The sequence below is a fragment of the Aquarana catesbeiana genome, linkage group LG05 (genome assembly GCF_042186555.1).
Source record: "Aquarana catesbeiana isolate 2022-GZ linkage group LG05, ASM4218655v1, whole genome shotgun sequence".
In the NCBI taxonomy this organism is placed as follows: Eukaryota; Metazoa; Chordata; class Amphibia; order Anura; family Ranidae; genus Aquarana; species Aquarana catesbeiana.
In genome coordinates this window covers 50,802,025-50,820,319 of record NC_133328.1, presented here as the reverse complement: position 1 = coordinate 50,820,319, position 18,295 = coordinate 50,802,025, and the positions used below count along the sequence as shown (strand labels likewise).

Genomic DNA, 18,295 nt, shown 5'->3' with positions numbered 1-18,295 from the left:
AAAATCGAATTTCTTCATAAATTTAGGCCAATATGTATTCTGCTACATTTTTTTGGTAAAAAAAATTCCAAATAAGCGTATTATAATTGGTTTGCGCATACGTTATAGCGTCTATAAAACTTATATTTTTATGTCATTTTTTTTTTCTTACTAGTATTGGCTGCAATCAGCGACTTATAGCGGGACTGCGACATTGCGGCGGACAAATCGGATACTTTTTGGGGACCAGTGATACCAATACAGGGATCAGTGCTAAAAAATATGAACTGTCACTGTACTAATGATACTGGGTTTAACATCAGGGGCATCAGGCGGGTCCCAGTGACCTGCTGATTGGCTCCCACTGTGTCCAATCATAGCGGGAGCTGGTCACCGGCAGAACAAGTGCTGCAAACCCAGAAGAGGCGATCACATACAGGCACATGATTTCGCCTGTAGGAGCCGCCGCCACCCCACAACATATATATGGGGCAGTCAGCAAGCGGTTAAACCTTGTCTTTTTTCTTTATTTACTTACTAATAAAATTAAAAATAAATAAATAAATGAAAAAAGCAATATTGCACTTTCTTTACTACAGTGCCTAGAATACATTTGCAGAAATGAAAGATGGGGCTACTTTGAACCACATCCCCCGTCTATGGCAATAAAGCCCGCTGATCACAACCAATTCAAATGAATGGGGCGGCTTTGCAAGCGCCCTGCAACTACAAACAATGCATGTAGAGCCGGGTCCAAGGGGTGAAAGTAGGCAGTAAGGAAGTGATACAATGCCTCCTTACTGCCTGTCAAATGCTCTTTGAAGAATGATCCGAATGCAGAATGCAGATCACACAAAAGTTTTCCATGTGATAAAATAACGATCAAAATTGAGAATATTTGCTGTAACTAAAATCATACAAAAAATTACTACACAAAACATATTACTACTTACGACAACATTGAGGACACCACCAGTTCTTCATCTTTACTGTTCAGGCTGAGTAAATCTCCTCCTATTGCTCGACAAAAGTCCCGGGATTCCATCCATGTCTTCTTCTCATCGTCCGTTCTGCTTTTATAATACTACAATGAGAAAAACAGATAAATACTGTATATATTAAAAAATGGTTTACAGTGACAGCAGCTAACTGAAAGGTGTAGCAAAGTGAGCTGAGAAGTCACTGTTGGAAGGGGCACAGGGTGGGCTGAGCTTCTTAGTCACTGCTGAGAGAAGGGGCATGGTGATCTGAGTTTGTGAATTACTGCCGGGAATAGAAGCAGGGAGACCTTAGCTGGTAAATCACTGCCGGCAGAAGAAGCAGGGTGATCTGAGCTTGTGAACCACTGCGGGAGGAGAAGCAGGGTGATATGATCTTGTCAACCACTGCCGGGAGGAGAAGCAGGGTGATCTGAGCTTGTGAACCACTGCTGGGAGGAGAAGCAGGGAGACCTTAGCTGGTAAATCACTGCGGGAGGAAAAGCAGGATGATCTGAGCTTGTGAATCACTGCGGGAGGAGAAGCAGGGTGATCTGAGCTTGTGAACCACTGCGGGAGGAGAAGCAGGGTGATCTGGGCTTGTGAACCACTGCGGGAGGAGAAGCAGGGTGATCTGAGCTTGTGAACCACTGCGGGAGGAGAAGCAGGGTGATCTGAGCTTGTGAACCACTGCGGGAGGAGAAGCAGGGTGATCTGAGCTTGTGAACCACTGCCAGGAGGAGAAGCAAGGTGATCCGAGCTTGTGAACCACTGCCAGGAGGAGAAGCAAGGTGACCCAAGCTGTTGAATCACAGCTGGGAAGAGAAGCAGGGTGATCTAAGCTGGTGAATCACTGAAAGGAGGAGAAGAAAGGTGACCTAAGCTGGTGAATCACTGCCGAGAGGAGAAGCAGGGTGACCCAAGCTGTTGAATCACAGCTGGGAAGAGAAGCAGGGTGATCTAAGCTGGTGAATCACTGAAAGGAGGAGAAGCAAGGTGATCTAAGCTGTTGAATCACTGCTGGGAGGAGAAGCAGGGAGACCTAAGCTGGTGTATCACACAGCTGGGAGGAGGGAGAAGGATAAGTAGAGATGCTGAATGACTATTGGAAGGTGGGACTAGACTGAGAAGGGATTATTGGGAAGGAAGCAGGAAAACCTTAGTGCTGGGTCACTGCTAAGAGAGGGGAGCTGAGCTGCAGGGAACATTATTACTGCTTCTACTGTGAACTTTATGGATGAAATGCACCACACTGTCTGTAACTACAGATTCACTTTAAAAAAGTATCTTTTTTTCACAGATCTTAATTGCACATGCACTCGTTAGCAGCCACATTTATTTATTTCATGTTGTCTTTCGTAACACTAGACAATGTCTGTGCCTTTCTGCTTGCCTTACTAAAATGTCAACTGAGTTTCATTGAAACTTTAAGGCTGGGTTCACACTATCTTCACATGCAGCTCACAGCAGGGGTTCGGTGCGTCCCCGTTCACCATCTCAGGTCAGATTTCAGCCCAAATTTTTGGCTGAATTCGGACTTGAAATGGACCAAAAGACAAACAGGGCTCCTGTGCAAATTCGCACCTGAGCCACTGCGGAAATATGTGAATCGGCTCCATAGAGAGTCGGTCAAAATCTCCTGCTCTTGCGAATTGGATGTGTGAAAGCCGCAACCAATTCACAATAGTGTGAACCCAGCCTCAATGTGTTACTGTGTGAACCTTCTCCAGGCTCAGGCTGCACACAAACAACACACTCACCATGCATGATGGCTATTTCCACACGCTAAAGTTATTTAGCATGGGAGCTCACAAGTACAGACAGATAGACGGGATGTAGTATATACAGTCATGTTCAAAAGCTTGCTCCCCCTGGCAGAAATGATAACATTTGGGCACTGATATTGAAAATATGATTGATCATGCCAAAAAACTGTCTTTTATTTAAGGATAGTGATCATATGAAGCCATTTAATATCACATATTTGTTTGGCTTATTTTCAGATCATAATGATAACAGAAATCACCCAAATTGCCATGATCAAAGGTTTGCATCCCCTGGAATGTTTGGCCTTGATACAGACACAGAAGGTGGCACACACGGATTAAAATGACAGTTACATATTAATTTTCCACATCTATTGCTTTTTAAACTGCAATTAGTGTCTGTGTATAAATAGCCAATGAGTTTGTTAGCTCTCACATGGATGCACTGAGCAGGCTAAATACTGGGCCATGGGGAGCAGAAAAAGACCTGCGTAACAAGGTAAAGGAACTGTATAAAGATGGAAAAGGTGTGAGTGCCCCGAGCTGCGATGACATCACCATTTACGGCACAGGACTCTGGAGGAACGACACGGTATGCCCTTCCTTCTGAAGCGCATGCGCCGATGACATCACCGGCAGCATGTAAAGTATATATCTCCTAAATGGCGCATGTTCAGAATATATTTACTATACCTATAGGTGAGCCTCATTATAGGCTAATTAAGTCATTCATGTGAGTTTACTCCCACTTTAGGAAGTGGAAAATTAGGGGAACTCTTGATACCAAGCCAAGGTCAGGGACACTAGAAAAGATCTCAGACACAACTGCCAGAAGAATTATTTGGGATGCAAAGAAAAATCCACACCTAATCTCAGGAGAAATACAGGCTGCTCTGGAAAAAACAGTGTGGTTGTTTCAAGAAACACAATGGGATTTATTTACTAAAAGCAAATCCACTTTGCACTACAAGTGCACTGCAAGTGCACTTGGAAGTGTACTTGGAAGTGCAGTCGCTGTAGATCCGAGGGGGACATGCAAGGAAAATAAAAAACAGCATTTTTGCTTGTACTTGATTGGATGATAAAATCAGCAGAGCTTCCCCTGATTTCAGATCTTCCCCTCAGATTTACAGCAACTTCACTTCCTAGTGCACTTTTAGTGCAGAGTGGATTGGCCTTTAGTAAATCAACCCCAGTATGACGATACTTGAACAAAAATTAGCTGCATGGTCGAGTTGCCAGAAAGAAGCCGTTACTACGCCAATACCACAAAAAAGCCCAGTTACAATATGCCCAACAACAACCTGACATGCTTCACAGCTTCTGGCACACTGTAATCTGGAGTGACAAGACCAAATAGAGCCTTATATTCACAATCATAAGCACTGTGTTTGGAGAGAAAGAATACCATCCCCACTGTGAAGCATGATGGCAACTCACTGATGGTTTGGTGGTGTGTGAGCTCTAAAGACATGGGGAATCTTGTGAAAATTGATGGTAAGATGAATGCAGCATGTTATGTGAAAATACTGGCAGAAAATTTGCATTCTTCTGCACGAAAACTGCGCATGGGACACTCTTATGCCCCGTACACACGATCGGACTTTCCAACAAAAAACGTGGATTTTTGTTCGAAGGATGTTGGCTCCAACTTGTCTTGCATACACACGGTCACACAAATGTTGGCCAACAATTATGAACGTAGTGACGTACTAGACGTACGTGATATCTCCATTACGAACGCTAGTTTTACAAGTCTGAGCACTTCCGGCTCATACTTGATTCCGAGCTTGCGTGGACTTTTGTCCGATGGACTTGTGTACACACGATCGTAAAGTCCGACAACAAACATTTGTTGGCGGAAAATTTGAGAACCTGCTAGCCAAAATTTGTTGGCGGAAAGTCCGCCAACAAATGTTCGATGGAGCATACACACTGTCGGACTTTCCACCAACAAGCTCACATCCAACATTTGTTGGCGGAAAATCCGACCGTGTGTAAGCGGCTTTAGACTTTCCAGCACGACAATGACCCTAAGCTCAAGGCCAAGTTGACCCTCCAGTGGTTACGGCAGAAAAAGGTGAAGTTTCTGGAGTGTCATTACAGTCTCCTGATCTAAATATCATCGAGCAATTCTGAGGAGAACTCAAACGTGTAGTTCATGCAAGACAACCAAGGACTTTGCATGACCTGGAAGCATTTTGCCAAGACGAATGGGCAGCTATACCACCTGCAAGAATTTGAGGGCCTCATAGACCACTATTACAAAAGATTGCACACTGTCATTGATGCTAAAGACAATACATATTGTTAGGAATTAAGGGTATGCAGACTTTTGAACCAGGGTCATTTCATTTGTTTACTCATTGCCATGTTTTGTTCTATGATTGTGCCATTCTGTTATCACCTACGACATGAATCCCATAAGGAATGAAAGAAATGTGTTTTGCCTGTTCAGTCATGTTTTCTTTAACCACTTAAGCTCCAGAAGATTTTACCCCCTTCATGACCAGGCCATCTTTTGCTATTCAGCACTGAGCTACTTTAACTGGCAATTGCGCAGTCATGCACCGCTGTATACAAATGAAATTGACATATTTTTTTTCACACAAATACATCCTTCTTTTGAAAAAGAAAATGCTATTTTCTGTTATAAAACATATCCAATAAAAAAAAAACAAAAAAAAATCTTCATACATTTGGGCTAAAATGTATTCTGCTAAATGTCTTTGGTAAAAAAAATTCCAAAAAGTGTATATTATTTAGTCTGTAAGAAAGTTATAGTGTCTACAAACTATGGTATATACAGTATATCTGAAAATTGATCAGTCCTAATGTACCAACGGCCAATCTAATTTCTTAAAGCCCTTAAAATGTCAGGACATTACAAATATCCCCCAATTACTCCTTTTTGTAAAGCAGACAGTCTGAGGTATTTAGTAAGAGGCATGACAAGTTATTGGAATTTGAAGTTGTGGCGGTGATCAGGGACAATGACTGGTGACAGCATGTATTTTTTAAATACTTTCATCAGAGTAGTTCAATGTTACAGTATCTCACAAAACTGAGTACACCCCTAACATTTTTGTAAATATTTTATTATAACTTTTCATATGACAACACCAAAGAAATGACACTTTGTTACAATGTAAAGTAGTGAGTGTACAGCTTGTATAACAGTGTAAATTTGCTGTCCCCTCAAAATAACTCAATACACAGCCATCAATGTCTAAATCGCTGGCAACAAAAGTGAGTACACCCCTAAGTGAAAATGTCCAAATTGGGCCCAAAGGTTCAATATTATGTGTGGCCACCATTATTTTCCAGCATTGCCATAACCCTCTTGGGCTTGGGTTCACCAGAGCTTCACAGGTTGCCACTGGAGTCCTCTTCCCCTCCTCCATGATGACATCACAGAGCTGGTGGATGTTAGAGACCTTGCGCTCCTCCACCTTCCATTTGAGGATGTCCCACAGATGCTCAATAGGGTTTAGGTCTGGAGACATGCTTGGCCAGTCCATCACCTTTACTCTCAGCTTCTTTAGCAAGGCAGTGGTCGTCTTGGAGGTGTGTTTGTGGTCATTATCATGTTGGAATACTGCCCTGCGGCCCAGTCTCCGAAGGGAGGGGATCATGCTCTGCTTCAGTATGTCACAGTACATGTCGGCATTCATGGTTCCCTCAATGAACTGTAGCTCCCCAGTGCTGCAATCATGCAGCCCCAGACCATGACCCTCCCACTGCCATGTTTGACTGTAGGCAAGACACACTTGTCTTTGTACTCCTCACCTGGTTGCCGCCACACACGCTTGACACCATCTGAACCAAATAAGTTTATCTTGGTCTCATTAGACCACAGGACATGGTTCCAGTTATCCATGTCCTTAGTCTGCTTGTCTTCAGCAACATGTTTGCGGACTTTCTTGTGCATCATCTTTAGAAGAGGCTTCCTTCTGGGACAACAGCCATGCAGACCAATTTGATTTAGTGTGTGACGTATGATCTGAGCACTGACAGGCTGACCCCCCACCCCTTCAACCTCTGCAGCAATGCTGGCAGCACTCATATGTCTATTTCCCAAAGACAACCTCTGGATATGACGCTGAGCATGTGCACTCAACTTCTTCGGTCGACCATGGCAAAACCTGTTCTGAGTGGAATCTGTCCTTAAACTGCTGTATGGTCTTGGCCACTATGCTGCAGCTCAGTTTCAGGGTCTTGGCAATCTTCTTATAGCCTAGGCCATCTTTATGTAAAGCAACAATTCTTTTTTCAGATCCTCAGAGAGTTCTTTGCCATGAGGTGCCATGTTGAACTTCCAGTGACCAGTATGAGAGAGTGAGAACGATAATACCAAATTTAACACACCTGCTCCCCATTTACACCTGAGACCTTGTAACACTAATGAGTCACATGACACCGGGGAGGGAAAATGGCTAATTGGGCCCAATTTGGACATTTTCTTTTAGGGGTGTACTCACTTTTGTTGCCAGCGGTTTAGACATTAATGGATGTGTGTTGAGTTATTTTGAGGGGCCAGCAAATTTACACTGTTATACAAGCTGTAGGATCACTACTTTACATTGTAGCAAAATGTCATTTCTTCAGTGTTGTCACATGAAAAGATATAATAACATATTTACAAAAATGTGAGGGGTGTACTCACTTTTGTGAGATACTGTAACATAGTGACATTGTACTACTCTGTCATATGGTACAGGGTGCTGTGATTGGCCCAGGTACCATGCGTTAGCTGTGGGCCAATCATAGCTCACTAGTAAAGGAAGCAAGGCTGTTATGAATCATATTGATTCATAACATCTTTGCTGACATTGTGATCATATGATCGCATAGCGGTCACATGATTACCGATCCCGAGCATCGGTATATGCATTCCGCTGTGTCCGGCAGTGTTGCGGTTTGCTTGTACATGCCGCCTACCTGCAGTAAATGTACTTTTGGTGGTCGGCAAGTGGTTAAAAATGATAGATCCTGTATATTACCAATTCTCCAAGGGTATGCAAATTTTTGAGCACAACTGTAACACACACTCAACCTATAGTTCCTAAAAGCCTCAGGTTGGAGGTAACGCAGGTTGGAGAATGAAATTTACCATCTGATTGGCTTCTAGCATTCGCCAAAAATATGCATCCAACTAATGTAAAATTGATAGTAATCGCTCTACTCACTTTGTAACAAGAGCTTAAAGTGGAGCTTGTCTTCCATTCAGCTGGGCACTTTGGCTCTGGTGTTGTTGTTGGGATTGGCGGTGGTGTCACTCCTTCTGCCCATTTCTTACAGACAAACTTAGCCTTCTCGTCACATTTGATGACATCCCATAATCCACCTCTGTTTCCAGTTCTCATCACTACACAACCTTGTTTTCTTCCTTCAAAGTTTTATTAAAAATTAATGTCAATACAATTTTATTTTGGAACATTAATGCACCTTAAAGCAATCATGTGCTTTGTCCATGTAGTACAAAGTGAAATGTTTTCTTATGCTCACCTCTGCTTTGATCTCACACAATCCGTCCAACTGACGGGTAAGTACCCGGTATTTCAGGGAATTGCAAGCATATGACTCATTTCTCTTCGATGCATTGCAAGTGCTTGGCGATTGGCCTTAGCAGTCCTCAGCCCTGTGTAGGCTCTGACCACATCAAGACTACATACTTCCTTTTCTTGCTCCTAGCGGCTGAGCAAAGCAGTATGGGAGTGGAAGGAAAATGAGTATGTGCTCTTGGGGAACTTTAGCTCAACTTTATTTTTATTTTTTTAAGTGATACAGTAGGTGGGCTTGTGCAACTCCACATTGCAAGTGAGGTCAGAATTCCTATTCTATATAATTTCTTTAGGTCTATGACTCAGCTAGGCTAGGCCCAAATTCACTAGGGATAAACTACACAGGATGAAGCTTTACTACAAGAACAAAAAAAGTACACTGAAAGTATGGCTGCCATGTATTCCCTGTTTATTTTGAGGGGGCTGTTTTATCTAAAAGCCCTCTCTAAAGCCGGCCATACATGGATCAGCAGGGACGGGCTGAATTTCGATCCATGTATGAGCAGGGAAGTTGCACAAAAGTTGATCTACCGATCAACTTCTGTACAACCATCCTGTCAGACTTTCCCTTCTTGATCAGTGCTGCCTGCTGTAGCTGGCGGCGCTGATCAATATACTGTGGCGCCAGGGGGATCAGAATACAATAGCTTAGTGGGGAGGATTCCCCCATTCACATTGAGTGTGTGGATGAGGGAATAGAGTTATGAATCATTTATGGCCAGCCTACGCTTGCTGGCCAAAATTTGGTGGTTTAAAAACCAAATCCCTGCAAATCTTGAAGCTGCAGGCTTTGCCTCAAACTCATGGTGGCAGCTAACCCAAACCTCTTCCCTAACTGGGAGCTATTTCGTTTTCTTAAGAACTTTGTATCATAAACATACATTGTGTTTTTCCTCTTTTAGGATTTTTTATTTTTTTTGCACCTGTTGCTAGGGAGTTTTTCAAGCAAGTTGTCAGCTGTGTCAGCGGTGGGCAGGTGCCGCTGGAGAGCTTAGTTCTAAGGTAAGTATTTTATAATGAGCAAGTATGCAATGCAGACCAGCTCATTATGCCTTTGCCTTACAGGTTTTTTTTTTTTTTTGGTTTTTTTTTGGGGGGGGGGTTTACAACCTCTTTAACTGGAGCCTTAAAGGCGCCAGACTTTTTAAAAAATTTCAGTAATCAAAACAACCAAACTTGATGTTTTGAATGCTTTTAAGTGCAAAGGAGAGATTTTTTTATTTTTTTTTTTATTAAATTCATGAAAGTTTATTTTTTCCAAACAAATTGCATTTCAAAGTGTGACGTAAAATATTGCAACGACCACCATTTTATTCTCTAGGGCTTCTGCTAAGAAAATATATATAATGTTTGGAGGTTCTAAGTAATTTTCTAGCAAAAGATACTGATTTTTAACAAAGCAACAAATGTAAAAAAAAAAAAGGAAAGGCTTAGGCATCAAGGGGTTAATGAAAGCAGATAAAAAAAAATTTAAAATTATTTTTGAAATTATATTAATATGTTAAATATTAAAAAATATTTATTTATTTGTTCTACTTTGACAGCCCCCGATGCAGTTCATATGGGCTCCACCCTCATGTTGATCATCCATGTTATAAAATTACTATTGACCCAGATAACAGCAGAACTGAGTGACTTACCAGGCATGTCTGCATTCCAGTGAGTGTACAAAACCCTCTCATTGTTGGTCCATTTAAAAGTCCCTCTTTCTTCCAAGTCGGTGAGTCCTGTCCAGAAATATTTCTCTGGTCTAAGCCCAATCAGACTTGTTAGATAAGCCTGTTCAAATCTGCAAATGCCAAAAAGACAAAATCATGTTAGATGATTGTCAACATTCCTTTCCTAAAAAGCCCAATTGAACTTTAAAGCTTTATTAGTGGGATGCAGTCAGGCTGCCTAAAAATTTAAGCATACCCAAAAACAAAAATGTGGTGGCTGCATTATTTTTTTTATTTTTTTTTTAGAATTGTTTTCCTTTATTTTCATCTGGTGATTCAGCCAGTACCACACTTTCTATTTTAGGGTACCTCCACTCTGCATGGAAGAGAAATGGAGCCACTTTTGGCCAACATCATTGTCAATCTGGGGAGAGGGTAGTGTTAGATGTACTAGTAGATTTAGATGAACCTGGCCAACAAATTAAAGCCAAACTTTACATACAATATTAATGTTACACAGGGCACGCTAGTGCATTACTGTACATGTGGTGCGCTGCAACTAGAGATGGAAAGGCCTGAAATTTTTTTCAAAGCCGTCTTTTGTTTTGAAATTAAAAAAAAAAAAAAAAAAAAAAGAAGGAATATGTTCTTTAACAATGATAACGAATATACACTATATTGTCAAAAGTATAGTGTACGTTACACCTTAAGACTTTCAATGGGCAGAAGCGCTGGAGGAGCGGTGGAGGAGCGGTGTATTCACTGCTCCTACACTGCTGCAAAGAAGCTGCTGGCAGGACTTTTTTTGACGCCCTGCCAGCGCAGCGCCCCAGTGTGAAAGCACTCTGGCTTTCACACTGGGTTTGCAGCTGAGGCTTTTTTTAGGCGCCTGAAAAACGCCTCCAGTGTGAAAGGGGTCTTACACACACATGAACTTTAATGGCATCCCGGTCTTAGTCTGAAGAGTTCTATACTGAGTAGGCCCACCCTTTGCAGCTATAACAACTTCAACTCTTCTAAAGAAGGCTGTCCACAAGGTTTAGGAGTTTGTCTTTGGGAATGTTTGACCATTCTTCCAGAAGTGCATTTGTGAGGTTAGGCACTGATGTTGGACAAAGGCCTGGCTCACAGTCTCCACTCTAATTCATCCCAAAGATGTTCTATGGGGGTGCAGGCCAGTGAAGTTCCTCTACCCCAAACCTGCTCATCCATGTCTTTATGGACCTTGCTTTGTGCACTGGTTGTTTTTCAGGGATTGGGCTTGGCCCCTTAGTTCCAGTGAAGGAAACTCTTAAGGCGTCAGCATACCAAGACATTTTGGACAATTTCATGCTCCCAACTTTGTGGGAACAGTTTGGGGATGGCCCCTTCCTGTTCCAACATGACTGAGCACCAGTGCACAATGCAAGGACTAGAAAGACATGGATGAGCGAGTTTGGGATGGAGGAACTTGACTGACCTGCACCTCAACCTGACCTCAACCCGATAGAACACCTTTGGGATGAATTAGAGCGAAGACTGCGAGCCAGGCCTTCTCATCCAACACCAGTACCTGACCTCACAAATGCGCTTCTGGAAGAATGGTCAAACATTCCCATAGACACACTCCCAAACCTTGTGGACAGCCTTCCCAGAAGAGCTGAAGCTGTTATAGTTGCAAAGGGTGGGCCAACTCAATATTTAACCCTATGGACTAAGACTGGGATGCCATTAAAGTTCATGTGCGTGTAAAGGCAGGCATCCTAATAGTTTTGACAAAATAGTGTATCTATGACATGGTATTCGAACTATATAACATAAAGAACTTAATCAGCTGAAGACAAGTAAACTGTACTTCTCAATGCAGTTCCCATAAAAGGGAAATATGCATATCTTCCACTAGGGGGCACTGCAGGGGACAGGCTCCAGTTTAGTTTGCTTGTGGGCTCCATCTTGTATCTTCTATAGTTGGGTGATTATTGGGATACAGTAGATGATAGTTTTGTCCTCTCTGGCCTTAATTGACAGGTAAGTGGGTAAATTTGACACATCTTTATAACCTTAAATGATTCCTATTATTGTGCTCCACCGTCACAGCATAATGTTTCCATACAGTCTGGTCAGTAAATTCTTTTTTCTTTTCCACCTCTCAGTAAAATGATGAGACCAACATCTAGAGTTTGGAAACATTTCCACGGTGCAATTTCTGCTGAGAGCAAAGCTGTCATTTGCAAATATTATGAGAAGAAATATTATTTTCCAAATGCTACAAGGATGACAAAACATATCCTTAAAAAATACTTTATGGAATGAAATGTTGAGGACCAGAATGAAAGTGAAAGTAACTTCTTCCTCCGGAGTTCTCATTCCAGAAAACACTTTTTCTGCTGCTTTTGGATCATCACAAAGTGTTTCTTCACCAGCAGCATCTTCAAGCAAAGGAAATGTTACAAACCATGGCCTCCCAAAAATACACAATACGTTAATTTATAGAGAAATGACGCCTAAAAATTAGGAGAACATTCATCAAGTTCTTCATAGAACAATATATGCTTCTGGATCAGCATAACTGAAAATGCATATTGGCAGGACGATTTTACATTATTATGAGGGAACGTTGGTCACCTGTTCTCAGGTGTACTTAAAATGATCTTTAAAAAGCAAGGTTAGTTTATTTACTGATTAAGCTATACTTTTATTTCAAGCATAATACTTTTATTTACACTACATTTCACTTTCCCAGTGTAACAAAATGACTTTCAATTTGTAAAACTATTCCACGCCAAATTTTTAAAAATTTTTCCAAAATCTCAGTTTTTTTTCTGGGAAAATTTTTTTTTTCCCATGGCTTCAAAATTTCCAGAAATTTTACATCTCTAGCTGCAACACATGTATTTTGGAGATGAGTTGCCTTGTGCATTGGGGCACCATTCAAATTACCTCAACCTACCCCAAAGAAAAAGTGTGATATGGCCCTAAGTGATTTCTACTAAAATTTTATATCTACGCTGTATGAAACTGAAGGCTGAAGCCTTACAGATTTCTATTATCTTCATGCTTCCTTGCTATCTATTTCCTATTGAGTCAATGACTCCAAGGTTTCCCTGAAATTTCCTGATAACCTGTTTTTCTTCTTATCGGCTTGTCTTTCGGTAGGGTAGTTGTCTCCAGGAAGCTTAGACAAGGCAGATGCAATTCAGCAGTTCTGACATAACTGATAAGACTTTGTTGTAAATCTGTACTAGCTGAGGTTTGCAGAATGTAACAGAGGCTCTAAGGTCAAGAATTTGAACACGTCCTGGAAAATGGTTCATCTTATGGCATTCGGAAATGTATGACCTGTAGCAGGACATGCTTCCCAAACATAAAGTCAGGTTTAAAGAGTGTCTACTGGAAGACATCTGTTCAACTGCAGATCTCCACTACCATATCCACATGTGAGATGTGTCATAATACAGAAGATAATGGCTTTCATCTAAGAAATATAGCACTGAAGCTTGCTTATAGCCTACAATAGTTTCTTTATAGTGATCCTTTCACAAAGTCTAAACTGCTCAAAAAGAATTGCCTGCAAAAAAGGAAAGTAAATACCCCTCCACCTGCTCACGCTGCTTCACACCTCTCCATTGTAGAGGATTTGCCCCCCCCCCCAAGTGTCAATCTCCTGGGTTCCCCACGGTGCTCTTAGGTTTATTCTGTAGACCTCCACATCACTACAGGGCACAGAAGTGATGTAGAGGTTGGAGGTTGTTCGGGTGGCATGGGCAGCAGGAGATGTAAGTATTTACACTCTTCTATGCATTAAGATAAAAAAAACCTGTGTGCAGCAGCCCCCCTAATACTTACCTGAGTCCATCTCTATCCAGCGATATACACGAGTGCCTCAGCCATCCAGATTGGCTGAGACACAGCAGCAGTGCCATTGGATCCCGCTGCTATCAATCAAAGTCAGTTAGCCAATCAGGAGGGAAAGGAGGCAGGGCCAAACCACAGCTCTGTGTCTGAATGGATACACAGAGCTGCAACTCGGCTCAGGTGCCCCCATAGAAAGCTGCTTGCTGTAGGGGCACTCGACAGGAGGAAGGGGCCAGGACACCGAATAGGGACCTGAGAAGAGGAAGATCCAGGCTGCTCTGTGCAAAACCACTGCACAGAGCATAATTATAAAATGTTTGTTAGTGATAAAGAAAAAAACGAGGCTTTAGTATCACTTTAACCGCTTGCAGACCAGCCACCATCATTATACAGCGGCAGGTCGGCTCGATCCCGCAAATCGCCGTAGCTGTACGTTGGTCCCTTCAACAGCTATAGCAGGCGCTCCTGCTGCATGGCGGGGGAGCTGATGCGCATGGCCGGCAGCCGCGATGTCCGCCGGCCATCCGTGATCGCTCCACAGAGAGCCAGAATGGGGATCTGTCAATATAAACAAACAGATTCCCGTTCTGTCAGGGGAGTACAGAGAAATCGTCTGTTCCTAGTGATCAGGAACAGGGATCTCTCTGTACTCCCATTCAGTCCACTCCCTCCACAGTTAGAAACACCTCCCAGGGAACACATCTCGCTGATCGCTGTATAAGTGTCACTGGTCCCAAAAAAGTGTCAAAAGTATCCGATTTGTTCGCCGCAATATCGCAGTCTCGCTAAAAATCGCTGATCACGGCCATTACTAGTAAAAAAAAAAAATGTATAATAAAAATGCCATAAATATATCCCCTATTTTTTAGACGATATTTGCGCAAATCAATCAATATACACTTATTGCGATTTTTTTTACCAAAAATATGTAGAAGAATACATATTGGCCTAAACTTATGAAGAAATGTGTTTTTGTTTGTTTTTTTTAAATTTGGGGATATTTATTATAGCAAAAAGTTAAAAATATTGTTTTTTTTCAAAATTGTCGGTCTTTTTTTGTTTATAGTGAAAAAATAAAAACCGCAGAGGTTATCAAATACCACCAAAAGAAAGCTCTATTTGTGTGAAAAAAAAGGATGTAAATTTTGTTTGGATACAACGTCGCACGACCATGCAATTGTCAGTTAAAGCGATGCAGTGCTGTATCGCAAGAAATGGCCTGGTCATTAAGGGGGTAAATCTTCCGGGCTGAAGTGGTTAAAATGAACTAAACCCTCCTATCGTTTTCAGCCAAGGAAGCTGCCATCTTGGCCTCTGTTTGATCTTCAGCTGCCATGATGCTGCACATGTCATCAGTTATGACACCAACCATTTGATGATTTGAGAGTTTGGTTGAGAGCACAAGCAATGTGACAGTTATATACCCAGAATGTTCCATTTTACAGAAAAAGTCTCAATATGTTTTAAATGTTTGTTTAATCCCTTAGCGAGCCAAGTGCATGCCATTACAAAGCAGCATGGTTGGAGAGTCCCCCCCCCCAGCTACGTGACCACGCTGCTAGAAAGGAGACAGATTTGTGATTGACAGTACTGATCTCTGGCAGCAGGGGCGCTCTGGAGACCAGCGCTGCCATTTACAAAAGATTGCACAGCCTGCGGCTCTGTGTGATCTATTTATGGCTGCTTGTAAAAAAATACACAGTACCACAGATGGATCACACAGAACCATAGCACTAAGTGATCTGTCACTATTATGAATGAACAAGCAGCTCTGCAGGGTTGTGTCATGCATGGCACTGGCCCTACATCACTGATAAAAAGATCACTTAGCACTGTGGCACTGTGTGAGCCATCTGCCGGGGCTGTGTAGGTTAACAAGCATCTGCAGATATCTCAGTGATTATTTTCTATTATAAATGAGCAATCAGCGCTGGCTTTTCATTTACAATAGGAAAAGGTCAAACAGCACAGCTGTTTGTAAACATGCACAGCTCCAGCAGATAGATTACACAGCCCTGCAGTGTTGAATTAACTTTTACTAATATGAATGAACAAGTAGGACTGATTGTTCATTCAAAGGAGTAAAACAACAATCAGCTTACAAAAAGAGCAGGAGGGGAGCTCAGTGTTGGCTGTATCTTCCCCCCCATAGGAACACCCATTAATTGGGCTTTAGAATGGGGTGGAGCTTTATTAGGCAAAATAGGTGCTTTTATTCAGCAATGAGGCCACCAATCAGAACAGGATTAAGTGCTATATGCACTTTTGCGTCTTAAATACCTGTCTTCAACAGTCATCAAATAAGCTGCATTGGTATTGCAAGTGGAGTTGGCTTCTGTAAATGTGGATGCTGTTTCCCCTATGAAGTAGCAGTAATAGCCATGTCTTTTCCATCCCTGCAAACATGAGAATACAATTACTAAACAATTCGGTATTTATCTGCTCATACAATTATGCAGAGGATATTTATATATTCGTACAATATGTTTAGAGAAGAATAGAATGGGCTAAAAATATTCCACTACAGCAAAATGAACAATTTAGCTGTTGAATCTTTAAATAAGGCTTCTCTACTTTTCATTCAGGACACATTAAAGACAGAAGACTTGGACTTAAGGGGTCATCTTGTTCCTGTAGCACAATATAGCTTTTATTATGCCCTATGAAAACATCACCAAGCTTGTAAAAGTCTTGCAGGGGCAGTTTTCAGGAGCTCAGTTCCTAGTGATGTAGGCAGATCCCCCAGAACTACATCTCACAAGAGCCCTTCCCCTACAAACAAAATGAAGACAGGCTCTGGGAGTCAAGGCAGCAAAATTGTTTTGCAAAGAAATAAAGCAGAGCATGCATGTGGAGAAGGATGGGGGAGGTCAGGTTTCTTTAGTTAAGCAGGCAGGGATGATAACGTGGCTTAAGAGTTGACTTCACAGCAGAAAAGGCACCCTGTTGTCATTTTTAAATAGGGAGCACATTGGATTTCACACAGATCAACTGGTATTTTTGCAGCATTTTAAAATAAAACATGAAATTGTGCAGAAATTGTGCATGTATTGCAGACACGTACTGAATATGTGTTCTTTTTTAAATTTTGCCCTAACATACACTTCACTTCAGAATATCTTGAAGCGAGCCTGTGAAGACCCAAGTATAGGAAATGCAATGTCTTAATGATAGAGGCTACATAATTGTTATCTTGATCCCAGCCTCACTACATACCGTGTTTCCCCCAAAAATAAGCCCTACCTCGAAAATAAGACCTACTCTGATTTTCGGGGAGGGCTGCAATATAAGCCCTACCCCGAAACTAAGCCCTAATAAAGTCCATGTGAAAATATATAATCTGTATTGTAAAAAGATTATATAATGTCCACTGTGTCTTCTTTCAGAACTTTATTGTCGAAAATGCCTTATTTACAGTGCCGCTGGGCGCTCACGTGACCCGCTGGAGATCTTCTCCTCTCCTCCCAGCTGATGTCAGTAGCCCCTCCCTCAGCAGTGCTCGGAGCGAGTCTGACATCAGCAGGCATCTTGGCCCCTCCCTCAGCAGTGCTCGGAGCGAGTCTGACATCAGCAGGCATCTCGGCCCCTCCCTCTGCAGTGCTTGGAGTGGGGAAGAAGAGCTACAGCGGTTCACGTGAGCGCCCAGCGGCACTGTAAATAAGGCATTTTCAACAATAAAGTTACAAAAGGAGACACACTGAACATTATATAATATTTTTATAAAGTTACAAAAGGAGACACACTGGACATTATATAATATTTTTACAAAATGGATTACATATTTTTGTTTATTTTTGGGATTAAAGATGTCATAATGATGACTCCTGATCAGACAGGGGGAGAGAAGACAGGGGACATAGATAAGACATCTCCTGGAAATAAGCCTTATAGGGCGTACACACGGTCGGACTTTGTTCGGACATTCCGACAACAAAATCCTAGGATTTTTTCCGACGGATGTTGGCTCAAACTTTTTTTGTCTACACACGGTCGCACAAAGTTGTCGGAATTTCCGATCGCCAACCACGCGGTCACGTACACCACATACGACGAGATTAGAAAAAGCCGGTTCAGAACCAAGTGCGGCACCCTTTGGGCTCCTTTTGCTAATCTCGTGTTAGTAAAAGTTTGGTGAGAGACGATTCGCGCTTTTTCAGACTCGTGGCTTTCAGATCGTTTTCTGCCGATCAGTTTGTGCTTGTGGGTTTGTATCTGCTCTTCAGTGCATGCAGCGAGTTCCGCGTGACTTTAGGTAGTCATTGTATTCTTGTTCGTTCGTTACTGTTTTTCAGGTCGCTCTTCACAGGCCTTGCTGTTCTTCAGTGCATTCTGTTACTTCGTTCTGAGCAGCCGACCGTTTTCTAGCCATGTTTCGTATGCGTACTCCTCGTAGAGTTCGTGCTGTGCGGGGGCTTGGTGTTGGGGTCCTGACCGTGACACAAGTCCAGTCCATGAACAGGGTGGGGAGGAGTTCATGGACCAAGAATTGGTTGCTTCAGCGTGACCAGTTCTCTCAT

The 18,295-nt window shown here is 42.2% G+C and overlaps 1 protein-coding gene across 1 annotated transcript in view; it reads right to left on the bottom strand.

Annotated features, from left to right (window-relative positions):
• The window catches only part of LOC141144247 (macrophage mannose receptor 1-like), a 180,252-nt gene that overhangs the window by 76,626 nt on the left and 85,331 nt on the right, over nucleotides 1-18,295 (bottom strand). The window contains exons 10-13 of the mRNA XM_073629730.1: nucleotides 16,059-16,174; nucleotides 9,927-10,075; nucleotides 7,912-8,111; nucleotides 933-1,063 (exon numbers count right to left, since the gene is read on the bottom strand). Coding sequence (XP_073485831.1) covers nucleotides 933-1,063; nucleotides 7,912-8,111; nucleotides 9,927-10,075; nucleotides 16,059-16,174 — 596 coding nt within the window. The remainder of the gene's footprint in view (nucleotides 1-932; nucleotides 1,064-7,911; nucleotides 8,112-9,926; nucleotides 10,076-16,058; nucleotides 16,175-18,295) is intronic.